Source organism: Micropterus salmoides, unplaced genomic scaffold (assembly GCF_014851395.1).
Source record: "Micropterus salmoides isolate LMB-PRFRI ecotype aquatic unplaced genomic scaffold, ASM1485139v1 Ms_hic_scaffold_13, whole genome shotgun sequence".
Lineage (NCBI taxonomy): Eukaryota > Metazoa > Chordata > Actinopteri > Centrarchiformes > Centrarchidae > Micropterus > Micropterus salmoides.
This window is the reverse complement of record NW_024040374.1, coordinates 2,005,559-2,027,718: the sequence shown is the minus strand read 5'-3', so window position 1 is coordinate 2,027,718 and position 22,160 is coordinate 2,005,559. Positions and strand designations below refer to the sequence as shown.

At 39.7% G+C, this 22,160-nt stretch overlaps 1 protein-coding gene across 2 annotated transcripts; it reads right to left on the bottom strand.

Annotated features, from left to right (window-relative positions):
* Positions 1-966: 966 nt before the first annotated feature.
* Positions 967-21,108, bottom strand: tut4 (terminal uridylyl transferase 4). Of its 2 annotated transcripts, none has more exons than XM_038715031.1 (30): positions 20,975-21,108; positions 17,690-18,255; positions 17,462-17,613; positions 16,207-16,323; positions 15,920-16,097; positions 15,594-15,682; positions 15,421-15,472; positions 15,010-15,079; positions 14,369-14,495; positions 13,966-14,085; positions 12,406-12,600; positions 12,088-12,262; positions 11,452-11,999; positions 10,658-10,808; positions 9,798-9,884; positions 9,313-9,416; positions 9,143-9,200; positions 8,938-9,041; positions 8,764-8,853; positions 8,043-8,156; positions 7,846-7,923; positions 7,494-7,671; positions 7,344-7,391; positions 6,506-6,588; positions 6,294-6,409; positions 4,612-4,766; positions 4,333-4,430; positions 2,779-3,346; positions 1,586-1,756; positions 967-1,495 (listed from the first exon to the last, which is right to left on the bottom strand). In XM_038715031.1, the coding sequence occupies exons 2-30, from the start codon at positions 18,174-18,176 to the stop codon at positions 1,407-1,409; spliced, it is 4,602 nt and encodes a 1,533-aa protein (XP_038570959.1). In that variant the 5' UTR covers positions 18,177-18,255; positions 20,975-21,108; the 3' UTR covers positions 967-1,406. The 2 variants fall into 2 exon arrangements, with proteins under 2 accessions (XP_038570959.1, XP_038570960.1); XM_038715032.1 differs by having other exon boundaries at positions 3,166-3,346.
* Positions 21,109-22,160: the final 1,052 nt, after the last annotated feature.

Below are 22,160 nucleotides of genomic sequence, written 5' to 3'. Positions count from 1 at the left end.
CCATCGTGTGATGTAGAGACAGAGCTCAGTTAAAACTTTGTGGATGAAAGATACTTTTTGTTACAGATTAATAACTCACCACTCTGAAACTCTTGATCCAGTCCATGGTGCCAAGCTGGTAAGGGGAACATATACAGCTGAACCAAAGCAGTGTTTCCCAGCTTTTCAGGGCCCACCCTACTCTGCTTCTGATTGGCTAGTAGTCCTTAACTAGGAACTGTGCATGTGCAACTCCCAACAAAGATCTTGTAGAAGTGAGATGCATCACTCCAACAACACACAGGGTTCAACACACAGAAAGAGGAGCTGCAGCAATGCGCAGTATAAAGTATAAAAAATATGTTTTTTTTGAAAATGAAGCCATGTAAACCTGTTCTGGTACAACCCTTAAATAAGATTTTGATCTGAAAATAAGCAGAATATGACCGCACTTTTATAATGGAGGTCTACAGGGGTTTCTTTGTTGCAGTACTTTGAGTAGCCACTACGACAAATTGGCAGTAAGCCGGATTCATGGCAGCCATGCATCTAGCTACCACTACAGCAGCAACAAAAAAAAACTCCCCCGAAAGACACAAGCTAACATGCAGGGTCGGTGTACTTTGCGGCCAACGGATTTTCGTTTGAAACGAAAAAAACTAAAACTTTCTCTTTAGTAAATAGGGAAACGAAAAAAAATGTTTTTCATTTTGACATTAAACAAAACTATAACATTATATACTAATGGGAAAGTTTTTGTTTTTTTTGTTTCAAAACAAAAATCTGTTGGCCGCAAAGTACACGGGCCATGCAGACGATGTCTGGCTATGAAAAAAAATGGCAATTCAATCAGATTTGTGGGCTAGAAGGCATGATTACTGTGAAAAAAATAAATAAAAAACACACTATCCAGGATCATTCATTCAGTCATATGCATCCAAACATGCTGATGAGATTAACACACACAACACAACATCAGTTGTTTTCTTTTTTCTTTATTTTTTTTTGGTAGGTTTTTTTTATATTTAAAATTTTTTCCCTTTTTTCTTGCTATCCCCTGCTTTTGGCACTACATACTTAGGGTGACATGTTAGATTGTTTTTAAAACAAACGTCTATTCAAAGCCTTCATCTTGTGGCAAGCAAAGTATGAATACAGCTAATAAAAATAAAGGTTTACATTTTTTTCCTCCTTACTTTACACATAAAATAAAAACACTTTTTTGGACCCCCTCAAAAATGGGGGTATTAAAATATTTGACATTTGTATCACAAATCAATGTAATGAGACAAAAAAGTAAAACATAAAAACTGTACAAAAATGATAAAATTCATTTTAAAAATTCTTGTGATCAAACGATGCAAAGAGTACATAATGATTGATTTGTTATTTTACTGACCATAAATCTAATTAAAAGAGATGCGAGTTCACTTCTTCTGTTGGATGAAATTCAGATTTACTTGATGTCGGACATGTGGGACAAGTGAGAAGTTCGGATTCGGATGCACCACAGACCCTGATGAAAGAAGAGAGTGTTAAAATCTGTACAAATGGAGACTTGTAATTATTTTACTTAGCCGGGATAAAAAACATTATCCTATCCGACCTTGGGCCACGAAGGGCTTGCCCGGCTGGTAGCCTCCATTGCCCTGCTGGATGAAGTTCTGGGGCATCCTGTAGGGCCAGGATGGAGACAGGGCATACTGAGCCGCTTTATTGTGCTCCCATAACCGAGAGCCTTGGGTCACACCTACAAACTGGGCTGGGTGGCCGGACTCTGTAGAGATCAAAACACAATCATTAACAACATTTAACAGATTCAAAATATAAATGTTCAGCAATATATAGTGTTAACCAAACAGTTCCCACTTCAACAGTGATGGTAAGACTATCTAAACTGATCAGAAACAACCGCACCTCATCCTCATTTAACCCTTAACTCAAATGCATTAAAAGAACCAGTGTGTAGGATTTAGTGGCATCCAGTGTCAAGGCTGCAGGCTGCAACAAACTGAATACCCTTCCCCCATCACCCCTTCCTTCCCAAGCATGTATAAGAACCTCTGCTGGCCCTCAAGTAATATCAAAACACTCAAGGCCCTCTCTAGAGCCAGTGTTACTCTGACTCTTAGGTTCAGGTATTTAAACACTAATGAAGACATATTGGTCATTATGAATACTATATACCATTTCTTCCAATAGATCCCCCTAAATCATACAAACTGGTCCTTTAATGTTGTCACTTTTAAATCAGAACTGTGGGAAATAATATCTGTAATAATCTCTTCAAAATGTATAAATACAACAGGCCGGGCCTTATACATCAGCAGGGGACATTCCTGCTTCTTATCAGTCTTTTGCAATCTTTGTCTTATAAGTGCAAACTAAAGGAACTAATGTAACTACAGCTGACAAAACAATATCTTCTGAAGCTTTTGATAGAATCACACCGTCTTCCTCAGCAGATGTAATTTGCTGTCATGGGATTGCAGACTTTTTCTGGTCCACGTTGGCTTAAAACTTGAAAGTCAAAGTTGACTGAATCTGAAAACAAACATGAATTGTGGATGACTGCGAGAGATGGTGTGTAATAATACCTAAGTGTGTTAGGGGAAAAGAAACATCTCTCTAAACTACTAATCCTTGTTGGAAAAGGGCTATTAACTACTGTTAACGCTATAGACACTATTTTCCTAATTAAATTAAATCGATACCTGTATTTGAAAAGATACAGCAACAAGAAAACACAGCAACAGAAAAACACACAGATGGTGCCACCGAAGTTCACCCAGTGAATACCTGACTTGACTACAGTGCCATTGCCCATAAGTGACCCAGGTTGTGCCACGTGGTTTTGCCAGTGTCCTTCCCGTCCTGGCCCGCCCATGCCCAGCTGTCTCCCTGCCGGCTGGGCAAAGATGATGCTGGGGTCATTCAGGTTCATGGGGCTGGGGTTGCCCCCTGAGCCTGTGGGACTCCCGTTCCCAGATGGCGAACGCAAGGCAAATTTTAGGCCGGGTGGAGAAGGGGCGTTGGCAGAGGATGTGGTGAGGACTGGTCCGTGGATGGGCCAGGAGGTGGAAGGGATGTGGACTGGGTGATGAGGCTGCCCTTGGGAATGGTGTGACTGGTGCTGGTGGGAGGGAAGAAGCCCCAGAGCGGTGAGAGCACCTGGGTGGTACTGGCCTGGATGGGAGGTAGGGAAACTGAAGAGAGACAGGGGGACCTGGGGGTGAGCAGACTGCTTCGGGGGACCAGCAGAACTGGTCTTACTGTGGGAGGGCTGAGGGGAACTGGCGGACTGAGTGGAACTCTGAGGGACAGCTGTAGGCTGCGGGGAGTAGGGCGGAGTCTGCCGACTATCCGACTATTGAGAAGAAGAAAGAAAATATTAGTAATAAACACTTTAATTTATATATTCAAACATACAAATAACTAGATTTTGATTTCCCAATTGTGTTTACAGCTTCAACAAGAGGTTTAAAAAGGGCCAGTTGATCCAAACCAGTTTTGATTTGCCCACATATCAAGATTTCATTGTGAACAATTTTGACAGGGACTATTAATTATCATAAACGTGCGTCTATTGACAGGCTCGTAGTATTTACTTGTAAAGTCTTGACTAAAGAAACCAATAAAACTCTACACACTGTCAATCACTTGTACTCACATTATCACTAACGTTTGAGCTCTGAGATCTTTTTGCCGGGTAAAACGCTAAAATAATTTTCTATGTTGTCTGTGAAGATTCTCAGTCATCCAGGTCATAGTTATCCAAGGAGAGTTGAATCAAGGGCAACTGGACTTTGTTGAAGATACTTGAAGAGTCCAGTCGGATATTTCAACCCACCTTGCGGTTATTTTTCACTTCTAAAGGCCCAACGAATAAAATTAGATTCACTTTCTGTGTGTATGTGGGAAAGTATTGCAATACCGTAAAACTTCAATTAATAGCCGAGTCCCTGGCCTGGTTTTGGTCAGATTTTTATAGAAGTTCTATGGATGTGTAAAACCTATTAAGCCCTGCCAGGTCGCCCGCTTGCTTCTAAGCTGCTTAGATTGTTAATACAAATATTAATGTTTAAACGTATGATCAATATGTCAGTATGAACATGCTACACAGACCGGTTAGATTCTCCACAATTCAATGTGTCTGTTCCTTGATTATTTATATTCCTTTAGTCTGTAAGGGTCCACCGATCAAAAGAATCAAAACAGCTTTTCATAAAGATTAAACCAAGTCATGTGAAGTCCATCGTTCTCTGTCTGCTAACTTCCGCCACACTTCTCTCATCCTGCACCCTGTTGTTGTTGTGAACCAACCCCAGTGTAATGTCTAAACATTGTACTCACACATTCAGAGGGCTGTCTGGTCCTTCCAGGACAGTCTGCTGCTGCCTGGGGAATGGGAATGGACTGGGAGCTCACTACAGTTCGTACCATGTGAGGAGCTGGGGAAGAATAAGAAGCCATATAAGCAGTTTTATTTTCACCCCCTAATGGAATATTAGTCTTATTTTGTGTTTCAAGACAGTTGACTTTAGCGTGCGAAGCCCTTCTAAATGAGTAACTAACAGAAATAACAACTATTTTGTGCAGTTTTCTTCACTCTTGAGGTTATTTTGTGGATACCTGGCGCTCCGGTGGTCCTCTGTTTGAGGTGACGATACTCGGGACAGTCCCGCCGTACGTGACCCATGTCCCCGCACTGGAAACAACGTCTGTCCTTCGGCTCCCGCTCCTCCTCTTTTATGTCCTCGTCTTTGTCGTTTTCCTTCTTCTTAATCCTGACAGAGAAAAGTTCAGGGCAAAACGAGAAGGGATGAATAAAAGGCATTGGGTCTATCAAACAGACTTCTTGACTGATTTGACTTGTTTTGCTCCAATTAAAAAACACCTTCGACCATAAAAAACAAAAAAAAGCTATAATTTTATTCACAATGATAAAGATTCATATATGTTCAACCTACTCGTTTCTGAAGCATTTCCTTCTCAATTGCACTTTTATCTCTCTGACTGTCATCTGTTTCCTGCTTCCTACTTTGACAGCTGTGAGGGGATTTATATGTTTGCCTGTTTCTCTTCCTGTATACCTCTCGTTTCCTTCTCACAGTGTTGCTGATAAATTTTTTATGTGTGGTTGTGTAGCTGTTTGATGGAAGTAATAATGCTGACAGCTGAAAATAAAAATCACCAGGTTAATTTTAGCTCATGTATGAAGATGTCACTGTGGGAAAATGCATGAACATAATCATTTACACATTTCTACAATGCCCAAGTATAAAAGCCTGGTTATAATTGAAAAGGACAAAAACTTTACTGATAACCAGACCTATAAACATAACTGCACAACCATAATGATGCAGTATACTTGAAATACATAGAAAGTGAAACTTATTAGGGCTGGGCAATAAAACAATAATGATAATTATCGCAATATAATTTTCCTCAATAACAATAATAATAAATGTTCAATATATCGCCAATAAATATTTGCTTTAATTCATTTGAATCACAAACAAATCAGCACCTAATTTTTCTATCAAAATATTTATTTGGTTGAAAAAAGAGGCCTAAAAAAAGATTAACTAATCATATTTGTTGAAAAAGATAATAGTTTTAATTGTTGAAAACTCAGACTTGTGAAGTGACCAACTGTTTGGCATCAAGTGTTTGTCACATTCTGAGCATAAAGGAAAGTTTAACCACATAATTAACCATCTGCTTTCTTCAATTTTCACTCAGGAACAAAAATCAGCCTTTAAACTCGAAAGAAATAATGATTTGACATTTATTGTGATAATTATCGATATCGAATGGTATGAAATGTTTTTATCGTGATAACATTTTTGGCCACACCCTAAGCAGGAGGCTCCATCAGGACCAAAACTACACGCCACAAGAACAGTTTCTTTCCGTCTGCAGCTGGCCTCATCAACACAGCCTGGAAGCCCCACTTACACTGACTCTCATGCCCCCTAACCTTTTGTATTTTTTGTACTTTCTCCATCTTTTATTTTATTATATATTTTTTAAATAAATTTCCTGTATGTATAAACCTAGTTGGCAGTAAAGCTGATTCTGACTGTTCTGCTCCTTAATGTTTGATATGTAAACAGCACTACTGTGAACTATGCTGCTTTAAGAAATATTCCTAAAATGTATATAAAGATATATTTTAAATAGCGAGAAAACACAAAGTAGCAGGTACATAATTGTATTACATATTTTTTACTTCTCAGTAGTTTCTTTAAGTTTTTCTTGGAATTCTACCAGGGTGAGAGAAATATGTCCATTAACAAAGTTGGCACAACCTGCGTCTCTTTGGACAGTCCTTCATGTAATGTCCAATCTTCCCGCAGATCCTGCAGCACCTGTCGTTGGGCGCCAACTCGCCATCTGTCAACACCTTCGAGTCAAAGAAGTAGTCCTGCAGCAGAAAACAACAGAAACAGCAGATATTTTAGACAAAAAAAAACTTTCCTCAGGACACAGAGCAGACAGCATCGAGTCATGAGGGACGTACCACTTCAGTGCCGGGGATGGGGTAGAATGGAGTTCCAAACAACTTTCTCCCGTTTATAAAAGCCTTCATGATGAAGTTTGTCACTAGAGGAAGCAAAGGAGGAACATTTTCATATTGTCAGTGCACAGAATCTTTTCTTACTACACACAGCGTGCTTCTTTATTTATTATTTATAATATCAAACATAAACTGGTTAAAACCCTGAACTGAAAGAGCAAAACAGTTCAGAGATAAGGATGAAAACACCTCTGACCCCAGGGTTTCTTCAGGTTTCAACAAGAGTAAGAACTTTTAAGGCCATTATAAATGCAATTTTACTTCATGTCTATTATGTTTTCATTGCTTTAATATGACTTATGTTTAACAGCCGTCTCCAGAGCTGTTCGAGTAGATCCAAATGCTGTCCAGAGGTCTCTTCCCAAAGTTGGAGGAGTTACCATTGTTAGTGGGCCACATTGGGGCCGGACTTTAGTGATGCTCCAGATACAGAACAATATTGGGTGACGTTTGCCTCTATACCCAGAAGTCTTTCACAAGGTGCAGCGGGCTACAAATTCAATCATTTCAACAGGCTTCAACAAAGCACTAAATGCACTTTTCTCGAGCAAGATCTTGCAGAATATGTACTACCATATTAGATGAAGTAGTAACTTGGATTACCAGATTTCAGACTTTTTAGTGACCTGCAAAAACTCAATCAAAACCTTTTTATGTTATTTTATTTAATAACAAAACACTTTTAGAGAACTTTATAAGAGAAATCTATGAATGACTCAGAAAAATAAAACAAAAAACTTATTGTCAGTTACAATTAAGTACGCTGAATTAAAACACTTACTTTTGCGTGAAACTCCAGCACCGAGATTATGATTCAAATCAAAGGGATCTGAAGAGAAACACAGATGAGTGAGTAAAAGGAAAAATAAACCTGGCTGCAACCTTGATCAGGTAGGTGAAGTCAGAGGGATACGCAGGTCCGTGTAAGCACCTTCAATAGCAATGCATTTACTGGTCCACTGTTTCTCAAAGGTGGTGAGGCGTTTCTTTTGGCGGATGCTGATGACGTGCTCTTTGAAGTCAAATTCCTCAGTGTAAAAGCGCAGGAGTCCCAACCACAGCTCTCCCACTGACTCTGTGTTCGGCTGCAGCTCTGAGAGAACCCGACGCTACGTAGGCAGAAGAAACACACTTAGCACGTGTTTCATTCTGAAATAGCAGAAGATATGTGACAGGAGCAACGGCGGATTTGAACTACATTCAGATAACGTCAACTCATATAATACTCCCAAATTAAAGTAGGAGAGGAGTGTAAGTTTGAGTTTTTATTTCAGTAATCTCACCAGATCCTCAAGGTCATCACAAAAGAAAGCATTCCAGCCATCTACCATCCGCTGGGGAACAGTCCTCCCATCAAAGATCTAAAAAAGACATCAGACAGAGGTTTTATTTTATTCAAAGCTAAACACCATCTTATGTTTCAGATACAGCTTATTTCTTCTGAGTTTAAAGGATATGCTCATTAATCAGTGACTGGTACCTCCTGCAGGACGGGAATGACTGGCGGCTGCCTCTGCTGCAGGAAGTAAAGCACCATCAGGATGTAAGCATAAGATGAGAGGCTTCCTCTGGATGCATCCCCAATGTCGCAGCGCTGTGGGCACAGAGGCAGGTTAGTTAAGAGATGACACAGCAACACTTCAGTGCCTCTCAGTGTTTAGTATATTAAATATCAGCATATCATCAATTTTTTCATCAGGAAAATCTGCAGCTGTTTTCAAAAGACATTTTTAAAGAGTAACACCAGGCTGAAACCAGGCGCTGGTTGAAAGTTTAATGCCTGTTTCAGCTTTGTTGCTCCTGCAACGACACCCAAAAGTGACAGATGTCACCGTGTCCTGGAATCCACCTGACCAAGCACTGCGGCAAGGTGAGAAGTTAAACCACTGGAGGTCAGCAAAGACCCAGATTTTCAGGGGGTGCTTAGTTACTCTTTAAGCAAATAAGCCGTTGCAACCCCATCCAGATATCTAAATATTATGTGAGGATGGCGAAATTATTGGATATTTCCGGGAAGAGCTTGGGAATGTCGATTAAATTCCGACAGACAGGTTTCTAACAAACCCTTCAAACTGCAAATTGAATTGTTCAAAAGCAAATAAATCCCTGCGACCCTGTACGCAGGATAAGCGGTTGACGATGGATGGATGGAAAAGCTAATAAATAAGGATTACTGCATCCGTTTATCAACCTTCACATACCTTTGCAAAGACCTTCATCGTGTACCCCAGGAATTGCACACGAGGATCCAGGGCTGCATACGTGGCCAGCATCCTGGTGTTGTGTTGAGCCTACACAGACAACAAATCCAAAATAGTTCATACGGCATGTCTACAGTGATGGCAGGGTCTGGAGTGAGGTCCTTGTTCACTCACCAGGGTGTTATAAAGGCTAATATCGCCCTCCAAACCACTCTGTCTGTGTTCAAACTTCACAATAGGCACTTTAGCTGTTGTGATGGGCAAGATGTTCCTCAGACCTGTGATGTTGGGAAAATGGGAGATCACAACTAGTCCCATTCAGTCCTTTGCACATATTAAAGTCAGTTATAAAGAGATAATGAGAAAAACCTTCATTCACCTGTATGCTTCTTAAGCACTTTTGCAAGGCCTTCGATGATCTCCTTGCAGTTCAGCTTCTGTTCAGACAGATCGAATTTTAAATGCAACAGTGAAAAAAAATCTCTAATTCTGCTGAAGAAACGTGACTTGCATTAAAGGGCAGTGTGTTTGTGTGTTTAGTCCACCTACCTCTGCAGTCTCATGACCCTCCAGAGTCATGCAGATGTCAAGGTCACTGTCACGGAAGCCGAAGCCATTCTTGGAGGAGCCAAACAAGCAGAGCTGAGCTTTGTCTGTGGATTCACACACACAAAGAAACTCTTATTTCTATCCAAATGTAAAACTCGCATTCTGTGTCATTACCAGAAATGTCAGTCTGGGTAAAATATAGAAACAAGAAAATACTGTTGCTGAGTTTCTCTTTACCAGAAATACAGTTCTCTCTGTCTGATTTATTCATTCTGATTGATTCTACTTTACTAAACTCTCACAGTGCTGCTGTTCATGAAACTCAACAATTCCAGAAGATGTTTCACAATAAATGGCAAACTACTGGAAGGCTTTTAACTTTGAAATGTACAGAGGAGTATGAAGTTTACATTGACAGTAAACAGTAAAACAATTAAAAGGGAGAAAACCGGGAGGCTATGTTTCTGTTGATGCTCAATACTCACCATTATACTCCTTCCTTATAAACCTCTCCAGGCTGGCGAGGATCTGCTCCCTCTTCTGCTGCTCAGCATGTGTAGGTGACAATTCATCTACAAACAGCAGAACAGAAATTCAATCACACAGAGCTGCAATGATTAGCTAATTAATCTTTTGGTCAAACAGGAAATAAATAAAAAGAGAGTACTTTTTCATTTTTAACATTTGATGGTTCCAGGTTCAGAAATGTGAGATTTTTGCTTTTTGCTTTGCCCTTTGTTGTTTTTTGTTGATCTCAATTACATTAATTGGAAAATTTTAAGGGTCTGGAAAACTGACAAAACAAGACATTCACTTTTTAGCTCTTCTCTTGTGAAGTAAATTTTTTAGTTTAACAACAACAACAACAACAATCATATAATATTGAGTTTTTAATACAGATTCACTGTCATAGAGCAGATTTCCTAGTACTAGTTACTGTTTTAGTGGGTATCAAAGTACACAAAGAAAGCATTGTGTACAACTATTTAATATTTGTGATACGCAAAACAGATTAAGATCAGTTATCATGGGGTGGCACATAGATAAGATACTTGCCTTTGGTGTGGGAGACCCGGGTTCAATTCCCACTGTGAGACATCCACCAATGTGTCCCTGAGCAAGACACTTAACCCCCGTGTGACATATATAGCAATTTGAAGTCGCTCTGGATAAAAGCGTTTACTAAATGAGTAAATGTCTCAACTTCATAATGGATATGAGCCATTGCCAACTGCTGTGGCCGGCAAAAAAAGTTTCACTCTGATTCTTCCTAAAGAGAACGTAACTTTAAGCAATTACTCTGCAGAAGACACTGGAAGTAAGTGGTGCAGTATTGATAACGTACAGTAGCACAATTTGCAGAGCCCATCGAGGATATCTCTGAAGCGGTCGTTCATAGGAGGCAGAGGCTTCAGCTCAATCTTCTTAAAGTCTTCAGGACACTCGTCCTTCAGGTGACCATCTCGCTTGCAGATGCTGCACACTACAGTTGGAGGCTGGAACAAAATCAGAGACAAAAAAATCAAATGATCAATTAGACATGACAGCCTTTATTCAAGGCAAAGTAAGCGCAACGTGACGGCATAAATAGTCCGAAATCAGAATCAGAAATACTTTTTTAAAAAAAACAAAAAAAACAACTACAAAATGTTGTAACCATTGTGCAATGTTGCAGAACATCAATGTTGCAGAACATCACTGTGACAAAACATATCTGTGGGGAAATGTCCCATGTTGCGTTATGCTCTCTAAAAACCACTGTATGGACTACGAAATCATGTGTCCATAAAGCAATAAACACCCTCCCTAAATTTAAACATCTCACCTAAGTGACATGAACCCATCATTGCTGACGGGTGAGACGATTCTTCTTCTAGACTGCAGTTATAAAAGTGGAAAATCTTAAAATCTACAATTTATTTTGAAATTTTTCAAATTAGCTCTATCACAAACACTTAGATTTAGAGGTATAGGGAATAGTATGACATGATTTAGTATTTATAACAATCCAATACATAAGATATCTTACTATTGTCAAAGTGAAAAGTATTAAATTCAAATATCTTGATTAAATTAACTGTTATTCTATGTTACTGACTATAAAAAAACACAAATACTAAGGGTGTTAATCATAATTACCTTCCCACCAGTGAAAATCATCTTATCAAACACATAGTGCAGATCCTCTGATGGAACAGGCCCATCCGTGTCTGAAACACTGCTTTCCTCCTCCTCCTCCTCCTCCTCCTCTTCCTCCCCCTCCTTGTCACTGTCCAGCAGGCCATTGGGGGAGAAGGAAGGTTTGGTCCCCTCATTGAGAACTTTGTCCATCACGCTGGCATCTAAAGTGTTCTCATCTTTCTTTCTGGACGGATCTGAACCGTCTCCATCGTCACTGTCAGCCTCCTCGTCATGCTTCAACCCCTGGTGCCCCCTCTGAGCGCTCTGGCTCTTTTCACCTTTCTCGTTGTCTTCTTCCTTGTTCACGAATGCAGCTTCGGTCTTCTCAACTCCTTCCAGTTTTGCACCTTGCTTGCCCGCCTTCTTGCTTCTACGGCGGCTCCCAGAGCCCCTTCTCTGAGGGCAGGCAAAGTATTTGTAAGCCGTACGGAAGCGCTCCTGGATGTACTCAAACACCATTTGGCTGTTCAAGCTTCGTGCAACATTCCTCTTCAGAGCAAAAGGATCTTAAAAAAAAGAAAAAAAGACACACAGTAAATTTCTGATATTTCTCCAGACCCGTAAGATGAGTTTTCCAACAGAGTGGTCTCTCACCTTCAATAGCGAGCCTGCGACGAGGCCAGTTCTTCACTTCCCTAGTAAGGAGCTCCTTTAAGCGGATGCTGATGATGTATTCTTCAAGAGCAAACTCCAGCGTGTAGAAACGTAAGAGCTCTAACCACAACTGGCCCAGCGTCACACCTTTACCGAGGTCTAAGGTCAGGCGGGACTTTAAGGGAAAGCAACAGAAGGACAGTTAAAAGCAGGGTGACAAAGCAGGAATATCAACATAAAAGAAGGATCTGAAATCTGAATCACGAGCAATCTAAATTGTTATCTTACGCTGTTATTGTGTGTTGCAGTGTGACTCACCATGCCTTCTAAATAATGGGTATCATCAGGTTTTCTCTGCTCTGGTTTGGCTCTGCCTTCCCCTCTGGCCTCGTTTCGGTTCTCACCTCGTCCCTCCGTGGAGCTCGGAGGTCTGCGCTCCCATCGGACAAACATGTCCAACGTGATTCCAGTTAGATGATACTCGTCCACACGTTTCACATCATAGCCGTCAATCTGAAAGACAAAAATAAAATCAAACTTGAGGGACGACAAGTAGTATTAAGCGAAGATATCTGATCATTATCTTTAAAAAGCCAGTTAAAACTCTGCAGCTACATCACAGGAGACAGGATTTTCACTCTGGTGGTGATGACTTGGGGGCTTGCTACAGTTCACCCATTGGTCTTCCACACACACGCACACACACACACACACACACACACACAGTAATGGCTTTAAAACACACACACACACTATAAAGGGCCACTCGAACAATTTGCCAGTGCACAGTGGTTTGTGGGATAATCAGGGCTGCAAAAAACAACCTAACTGTGTTCGCCAAATTTGGGTAAAGCCTTTAAGTCTGCCTTCTCAAAATAGCCTCCTAGAAATGTGGACTTCATACCCTGAATTAAGATACAGCCTCAGTGTGAAGAAATATTCTCTGCAGATGCTGTGCAGTGCCACCATGCCAGGATTTACCGTGTTGAAACGTTCAAGCTGAGAGGACAGCAACTGTTTTCCAGGCTGGTGTGAAGTAACTCTACTTTGTTCCTTTTAATTATATTGTTCCTAGTCTTCACCCTGTGACCACACAGCATCTTCCATTTATATGTCATGTCATGTCTCTGAGCACAAAATGTGTGCACGTCTGAAGAAAGGAATGTTCACGGCAAGGAGGAGAAAAATGTTCCCACCTACACTTACCTAAACACTGCGGAGGAGTTTGTCCTAGTGTTACCCTCTACTCTATTTAAAAACATTTTCTAACAGTGATGCCAGTAATGATAAACACAATCTTAGTTAAATAGGTCATTTTATACCTTCATGTAACAATAAACATACATTTTAACATTTTCAAGATATTTATTATTTGCAGCAGCTACTTCAAATCGGTTTTCTTCAGTATTATGCAAATTTATGCAGCATAGTGCTCAAAAAAAAACTAATGAGCTCATCAAAAACAGCAGTGGAAGGATGGTTTTTCTGTTGTGGATTTTTCTTGAGTTAATGTGCCTGCTCACAATAAGAATACATCTTGCGTTTCACAACACAGACCGGAGCTGTGTGGGAGTCTTTTTTACAAAACATCACACACAATGTGGGTCATCCTGTACATTACATGAAATGGGCAGCTCTGTTCAAAGCCACCAGACTCCAGTAATTTTACCTATTATTATTATATATTTTCTCCCTTAGAATCTGTTTGCCAGGGCGCTGGAGTGTATTTGTCTGAAAGCAAGAGGATCTTACAACCTCCTGACAAAAGTTCCAGCGTATAGGTATATATGTAGTAATGAATTGTTATCATCAAATACATGAGTTAAAAGCAGGTCTCTGTTCTTCAAGTGACTTCAAGACCTGAAACACTTCACCTACCCAGCGGCCCAGATAGACGGGGAGGATGGGCTCTTTCCTCTGCTGCAGGAAGAAGATGACCATGAGGGCGAAGGAGTACGAGGGGATGCCACCTTCAGCCTGGCAATCAATGTGACACAGCTGCGGACACGAACGTACAAGGAAGAACTTGCTTTCATTTCATTTATTAGTATACAGTATATTTTATTTAATATGTTTGGCATTTGGACATATAGGTGATAGAGCTTGTTTGTGCAGTAACCGATTGTCAACATGGAGGTAATGTAATGTTGCATCTAGTGTTTTATATTTATATCATTTACTTTTGTTGAAATGCAAAAGGAACATAAAAAGAATTAAAAAGACACTGAATCCGATCAGAAGCTCCTTTACGTCAATGACTCAGTATCAGTGGCAGCCTTACCCTTGCCCAGTAGCGGAAGGCCAGCACCAGGGGAACCAATCTGGGCTCCAGTTTAGCCAGGGCTGCCAGGTGATTGGTGGTGAGACAAGCGACGTCATTACCCGCACTCACTTTACACAACAGGCCGCTGCACAGAAACGGAGGGGGGGGAAAGCTGGATCAAATTCTTAAATTGACATTGAACAGAACCTTAGTCTACCTGTTGTATTGCTACAAGGGCTCATTGAAGGATAAAATATGGGATATGTTTAAAAAAATATACACATTTATTTATTTTATTTTTTAAATATATACACAGATACACACAATTATGCAACACCCAAGGCTTTATGTGTTCTTCAAAAGTCATGGCAAGTAGGAGTTGATATGTGTACTAACAATGTGCCGTTATACACGACACTAACATTAGATCTAACCCAGCTGACTCTGTGCTGTCTGAGATCATCTAAAAAGGTCATAAAAATATATCCTTCTAATAAATGTAAAGTCACAAACAAATATCTAAAAAAAATATGATACATACATACAATAATAAAAATAACCCTAAACTCCCTCCCTAGACATGTATGACAAATAATTTAAACATCAATGAGAGTAAACTGACACATATTTGGCATTGATGTAATTATATCTAGACTCACCTGCTAACATCCCGACAGAACACGGCAGGAACTTTGGCGTGAAAATCTGACTCAACCTCAGAAAATTCAGCTAGAGAAGAGAGACAGAAAAACCCAGTACATGACCTTTAACAGAGTTGCACAAACACAAACTCATTACAGGAGCTGAATTAAACACAGTAGCATTACTCATCCAAACCACTTGGATTAGGTCCCTACGAGGAAACATTTTATCAAAATTCAACACCAAAGCATATAGGAATTTCCAAGTAATGTCCTTTAAAAAATGAACTGCTGTATCTAATTAGCAAATGTTATACCACATATGAACCGACAAGGCGACGTCAATAATTCCAGACGAACCAGAACAATGGGTTTATGAAACTTAACAACGAAACAAGGAAAATGTACCATGCACTGAGCAAAACTTACGACTGTTCTTTAGGATTTCCAGCACTTGAATCAACACCTCGGGTTGTGTCATCTGAACAGACAAAGTAATGAGAGAAAGTGAGACAATCAACTACAAGACCTAATGTAACTGTTGGTTTACAATGTCCTCTTTATGTGATTAGAGAAAGTACATGACATGAAAGCAGACTTACTGAGGAAGGGTGAGTGACATCGATGTTGATATCGCTCGTCTTGAAGGCAAATCGGGTAAAACATGAACCATAGAGACGGAGAGAACAAGCTGGAAAACCAAAGAGGAGATATTGGAAAACATATATAGAATATTTCACAATTTGCAGGACTGAAAACCTTTGACAAAGTGCTTCTACTAAAAACAGAAGAAAACCAGACAACGGGGATCAGCGAGGTCTGATTTCAATCTGACTTTAAATTCAAATGTTTTTCAAGACATTTCCGCTTTTTCCACTACTCACTGAAGGAAATATAGACCAGGCTGAGAGACATCGCAGCATACAACCTGAGAGGTGCCTCTTTATGATCTCCTCCATCCTGATGACCACGGCCTTCCGAACGTCAAAGTCCTCCTCTGAGATCCCCTGCTCCCTGGCTGTTTCTAGGACGGCCTCGTCCACGGCCCTCAGCTGGGCTGCAGAGGCGGGAGGCAGGGCGCGCAGCTCATTCTCCTCCTGCTTTTCCTGAACCACAATATGGAACGTACGTCATTCTCAAACCCTTACTTTGTGCCCATTCAGATGAGAATTAAGTCCTGGGATGAGTGACAGCATAAAGTTATGATGCCCATACCATTATGTTCTTCTTGTGTCTCTTCTCTTTGATGTGTTTGTGTGCTCCTTGGATGTTCTCAATGTGCACAGAACAGAGCTTGCATAAGTATTGATAGTTTGGGTACTCAGGCGACTGCTGTGAAAACAAAGAGAGAGGCACAAGCATTCAGTTTGTGCAAGTTCAATTCAATTCAAATTAGCTTTATTGGCATGAATGTAATAACAACATTGCCAAAGCATCATATATACACAACATAAGAACAATCAGCCCCATACATTTCATTAAACAAGTAATTAAAGCGTAAAGTAATCAAAGTGTATGTGTGTTTGTGTTTAAAAAGAAAGAAAGAAAGAAAGAAAAAAAAAAGAAATATTAAAAATTAAAATCAAATAAATAAATAAAACAGTAAGCGTGTGTGTGTTAAAAATAAAAATATATATAAAAAATTAAATAAATAAATGAAACAGTAACGTGTGTGTGTATATATATTAATAGACAAAAAAAACATTTTTTAAAAGAATTAATTGATTAAAAAATAATAAAAAGAAAAAAGAAATCAGTATCAAACATAAAAAGAAAACAAATACTAAAATATCAAATGATCAAAATAATAATAATAATTTGAAAATCTGTACAATTATTTGTTAGTCTCAGGTTCCACTGGTTGTCCTCAAGTTCTCTCTTTCATTTTGGGATTTGTCGATTTGTCCTCCACCAGATCATTATCATAACCATCAACTCTACTTGCTCATGCTAGGGTACAGATAAAAAACAAACAAATCCGTGGTACAGACTGGTGATGATTCCACAGGCAAAAACTTAACTTGTTAATCTCAATGTAACACCAAGAACATTAGTCTCTATCAGATCTTGTGTGGGGCAACATTTCTTTCCAAAACACATTAGATCTCAGTTTTATTGTTTATTTTGGCAATTGTAATAAAGTAACAAAGCACAAGTTTGCAGCCACGGCTAAGCTTTATTGTAAACTCCATATATCCCACTGGAAAGCAAGACCATAGTGTTGATCTGCAATTGATATAATTAACTCTAATTAACTGCCGGGGATAATTGTGGCCAATGTGTTTTTTTCCCCACTTACTCCTTCTCCCTCGTTGAAAAATCCAGAAACAATGAATTTGCAATGTTGTTCACTTCAGGTAAAACTACATTCATACATACTGGACAACAATCAGCTTTCAAACTGGGTACAATGACCAACCCTACCCCATACATTTACTGTATAGCCGGCATGACTGGATTGTTCCCTTACTTTTAACAGTCGGTGGATGTAGTCTCTGTAGAGGCGCTCCTCTGCCTGTCGGAGGCCCAGCTGCTGCTCTGTCAGGGGTCCTTCCTCCACAGTGGGCCTCACCTCTGGGCCCTCGTCAACAGACTGATGCATCAGCGCAGCAGCTTTCACCCCTACAAATAACAAAGACAGACCAGTTTACCAGAGGTAAATTTGGTGAAGATGACATGACACAGGACTTAAACTCACCATGAGACTTTTCCTTTGCTGGAGCTACAGTGGAGCTCTTGGCCTGCGCAGTGAGGCCTTTCTCATGTGTACCGGGCACTGCAGGAGAGTTGGTCTCTCTGCTTGCCGAGGGGCTGCTGTCTGCAGAAACAGACGCCCTGGAGTCAGGAGCCTGTGCCACCAGATGCTGTTGTTGTGAGCTGGCCGCTTTCCCCTTCCCTCGCTCCCCAGAACTCGTTCTTCCAGTCAGTCTCGTCAGCCTTGAGGGCCGTCCTCTCCTCTTGTCCTGGGGGATATCCGTGAAAGTCTTGCCTGCCCCGCGGCCTCCGAGGCTGCCTATATTATGTTCATCCTTTGCAGCAGGGGGGTTTTCTTGTCTGCGGGGTGCAGACTTGGTGCCCTCTCTCTGCGCAGGAGTCTCTTTATTTGACTTCTCGTTAGACAAGGCTTTGGCTCCCCTGGGCTGAGACTGTTTGACTGATTTAACTGGACTTATGGACTTATCCATCCCTCCTGTCCTGCTGCTCTTATCCCTGGTGGAGTCAAAACCACACTGAGGATAGCCAGGGATGGAGGCCACCTAAAATCTGGGGGAAAAAAGAAATCCATAGATGTCAGTTAAACTAGCAAGACTACACTATCAAAAAGCACTGCGATAGCCAATTCACGATGTGCTAACTGACCCAAAAGTTTGTAATTTGTTAGTACTTTTATATATATTTTTACTACAGAAATTAATTTACTAACAAAGAGAAAACATAATTATTTAAACAAAAAAGAAAATTCATACATACTGTAGGTTTTTATTATGGTCAAATAAATGTTCAAAAGTTAATATCGGAAAAGTTACAACTAAAAGTTCTAACTGCTGTTACTAGAAATTATACATACAGTATTTGCTGCAACTTTTGAATGTATTATTAAAATGAAAAAGAAAATGCTTGGAATCTGACTATTTTATAATATAATGTGATATTTTCAGTGTAAAATAAACAAGTGAATTACAAACAACATTCTCTTAACTCACCTGCTGAGCTACAAATAAGACAAAACAAAAAAGAAATGTTGCTGTTGTCATTAATCATGACACCACAATAATAAAGGCTTTATAAATTTTGTACTTTTAGAAATTTGTGTGCCTTGATTTTTAGGGTAATTCATTAGTTTTCTTTTGGACAAAAGATGGAAATGTTTCACCTCAACAAATTAAAGTGTCTGTGTTAAAAGGTTTTCTAAAATCGGTCCAAAATGTCTTTGTGTGAATACACAGAGAGAAGCTGTGGGAGATGGTTCCCTTAATCTAGGGTTGGAACTAACAATTGTTTTCACCTAATTGGTTTAAATTAAGGTAAATTAATCATCTGGAAATAGTGAAATATGCCCATCACCACTTCCTAAATATCAAGGTGATGTCATCAAACTGCTTGTTTTGTCACTGGTCCAAAACGTTTGCTAAATGACTTAAACGGAAAATTAACTGATTATCAACATATTTGCCTTCCCGTAACAGATTAGTCTACTAATCATTTCAGATCTAGTGTATGTAATCAAATAATGGCAGCAGAGATTCTAAGAAAAAGAAAGTGTAACAGTGAGATTTTAAACAGATGCTAAAAAAGTCTTGATTGATGTCCATGTCCCTATATACGAGAACTCCACAGTTTGGGTCCACAACTACATAAAGCAGCGTCGCATTACTTCTTTTTTGGCACAGTGAGCAGCAGAGTCTGTACTTACAGGCTCTGGCAGGGACATTTATCGTAAAACTAACTGAAAGCCAGTGCATGGACTTAGGAACGGCCTTTTCTTTGGTCCAGTGTTCGGCTTGAACTGTAATTAATATACTTTTCTGGGAAACAATGTACATTTTATCTAGTATCTTTTATGACACTTCCTTGGCATTGTTTGTAATACAGTGTACAGCTGAAGCAATGGATCAATTACTTAATGGCAGAAAATTAAAAAGCCTAATCCCAATTAGACACCTGTCTCTTTTCCAGGCCTCTACAGGTGTGGCTACACATTTTGACAAATAAAGGCAGGTCTCAATCGGACGCCTGGTCTGGTTTTTATAAAAGCTATTAAACCCTGACCGCTTGAGCTAGTCCGAAGTTGCTTAGATAACACATAAAAATATAAAAGTTTATAACTTTTGTCAACAAGGACACGCTACACATCATTAGATCAGTTAGATTTATCACACTTCAATTCAGATTTAACGCTATGTTAAACAAGAGAGATGAAAAGAGCCAAACTTTTTACACAAGTATTCTTCATTCTGGTTTAATAAAAAAAAATAACAATTTGATAGTAGCCCATTTCCCATCTTTGTTTAGCAAGAGTTTTGTGCAAAAGGAATTAAAGGCCTTTCCCAAATAAAGGCAGGGTGAGTTCAGTGACTTAACAAAATAAAAGCCCGGGCTATTAATTTAAGTTTTTAGGTATATTATTGTAAACTGAATATCTTTGGGTTTTAGACTGTTTGTGTGACAAAATAATAAATATGAAGACAACGCATTGGCCTCTCAGAATGTGTGATAGGTATTTTCCTATATAGTTTGATTGAGCTGAGTGAGTATTTCATGGGTAATAATACTAACTTAATCAACAGATTGCTTGCTAAAATAAATACTTGCTAATTGTAGCCCTAATACAGTGATTTTCATATGTTTCCTAAGGTTTATCCCACTGTACATTACTGGACAGAAGCGCTTCTGTGAATCTAGGTGTTAACTAGTTAAAAGGGCAGCGGCGTTAAGTGCCCCCCTCAGCACAAACACATCTCATGTGGACAGAGTTAAGCCCCGGTGTTGTGTCGAAGTCTGTTTCCCCTTCGAACTCTATTCCCCGTCCCGCTACCCTCCATGGTCGATGTTAGGAATTTATTTTGGGTAATGCTTGGTAATGGTTTTGTTTCGCAGACATGAGTGGCGGGGACTTAAGTTTAGGGCTGATGTTTGTTTCACTTAGGAGGAAAACGAAACTGACGGGGAAGCAGACTTCGACACAACACCTGAGCTTAACTTAGCTCAACTTCCCGAAACAGATCGACTAAAAGAAATGCTCGCAGTTAAAACCAAAAAGCGTTTCCTGTGTTGTAGGAAGGGTTCTCGTTGACTTCCTGGGTACTCTTTGCCTGTCTCCGTCAGCTAACTCCAGTTAGCTGCTGTGCCCGGGTCGTCCGGCTGAGCTAGCTAACGGGAGATAAATAACACTGGCACTCAGTTGCCTCACAGCAGCAAGTCATTAAAACCAGAACAAAACCACTCCGACCATCACAACACAGAAGAGCGCGTAGTGACTTACTTTCGAGCTCTAAAGTTGATTTCGGATTATTGTTTAGCGGTCTCCATGGTGCTGTTCTACATAATGTTTTTCAAATCCCACGGCCCTGGTCAAAACAGCAACCATTGACGCCATGTTAATACATCACCCCGCTGCATTGTGGGAGTGCCAGTGACGACGGAGAGGGGCGTGTAACGCGCTGCGTTCAAATACCGCTCGGATACTGTGACTACAGAATTCCTGAACCTCTTTCTTTCTTTCTTTCTTTCTTTTTTCGTCTTTCTTTCTTTCTTTCTGTCTTTCTTTCTTCAGTTCAGTTAAGTTTGCTTTAATAGCATGAATATTGCCCTTTCTTTCTTTCTTTCTTTCTTTCTTTCTTTCTTTCTTCTTTCTTTCTTTCTTTCTTTCTTTCTTTCTTTCTTTCTGTCTTCCTTCCTTCTTTCTGATTTTCTTTCTTTCTTTATTTTTCGCTTCCCTTTTTCTTCCTTCTTCCTTCTTTCAGTTCAGTTTAGGGTGCTTTAATGCATGAATATTGCCCTTTCTTTCTTTCTTTCTTTCTTTCTTTCTTTCTTTCTTCCTTCCTTCTTTCAGTTCAATTCAGGGTGCTTTAATGCATGAATATTGCCCTTCCTTTCTTTCTTTCTTCCTTTCTTTCTGTCTTTCTTTCTTCCTTCCTTCTGTCTGTTCAGTTCAGTTTGCTTTAATAGCATGAATATTGCCCTTTCTTTCTTTCTTTCTTCCTTTCTTTCTGTCTTTCTTTCTTTCTTGCTTCTTTCTTTCTTTCCATCTTTCTTTTTCCTTCCTTCTTTCAGTTCAGTTCAGGGTGCTTTAATGCATGAATATTGCCCTTTCTTTCTTTCTTTCTTTCTTTCCGTCTTTCTTTCCTTCTTCTTTTTCCTTCCTTCTTTCAGTTCAGTGTGCTTTAATGCATGAATATTGCCCTTTCTTTCTTTCTTTCTTCCTTCCTTTTTCTGATTTTCTTTCTTTATTTTTCGCTTCCCTTTTTCTTCCTTCTTCCTTCTTTCAGTTCAGTTTAGGGTGCTTTAATGCATGAATATTGCCCTTTCTTTCTTTCTTTCTTCCTTCCTTTCTTTCTTTCTTCCTTCCTTCTTTCAGTTCAGTTCAGGGTGCTTTAATGCATGAATATTGCCCTTTCTTTCTTTCTTTCTTCCTTTCTTTCTGTCTTTCTTTCTTCCTTCCTTCTTTC

Coding starts and splice junctions, on each gene's coding strand:
- tut4 (XM_038715031.1), bottom strand. CDS start 18,176: ATGGATAAGTCCATAAGTCCAGTTAAATCAGTCAAACAGTCTCAGCCC. Junction 16,324..17,461: donor ACATCCACCGACTGTTAAAA/GTAAGGGAACAA, acceptor TTGTTTTCACAG/CAGTCGCCTGAGTACCCAAA. Junction 4,767..6,293: donor GACTGTCCAAAGAGACGCAG/GTTGTGCCAACT, acceptor TTTCTCTGTCAG/GATTAAGAAGAAGGAAAACG.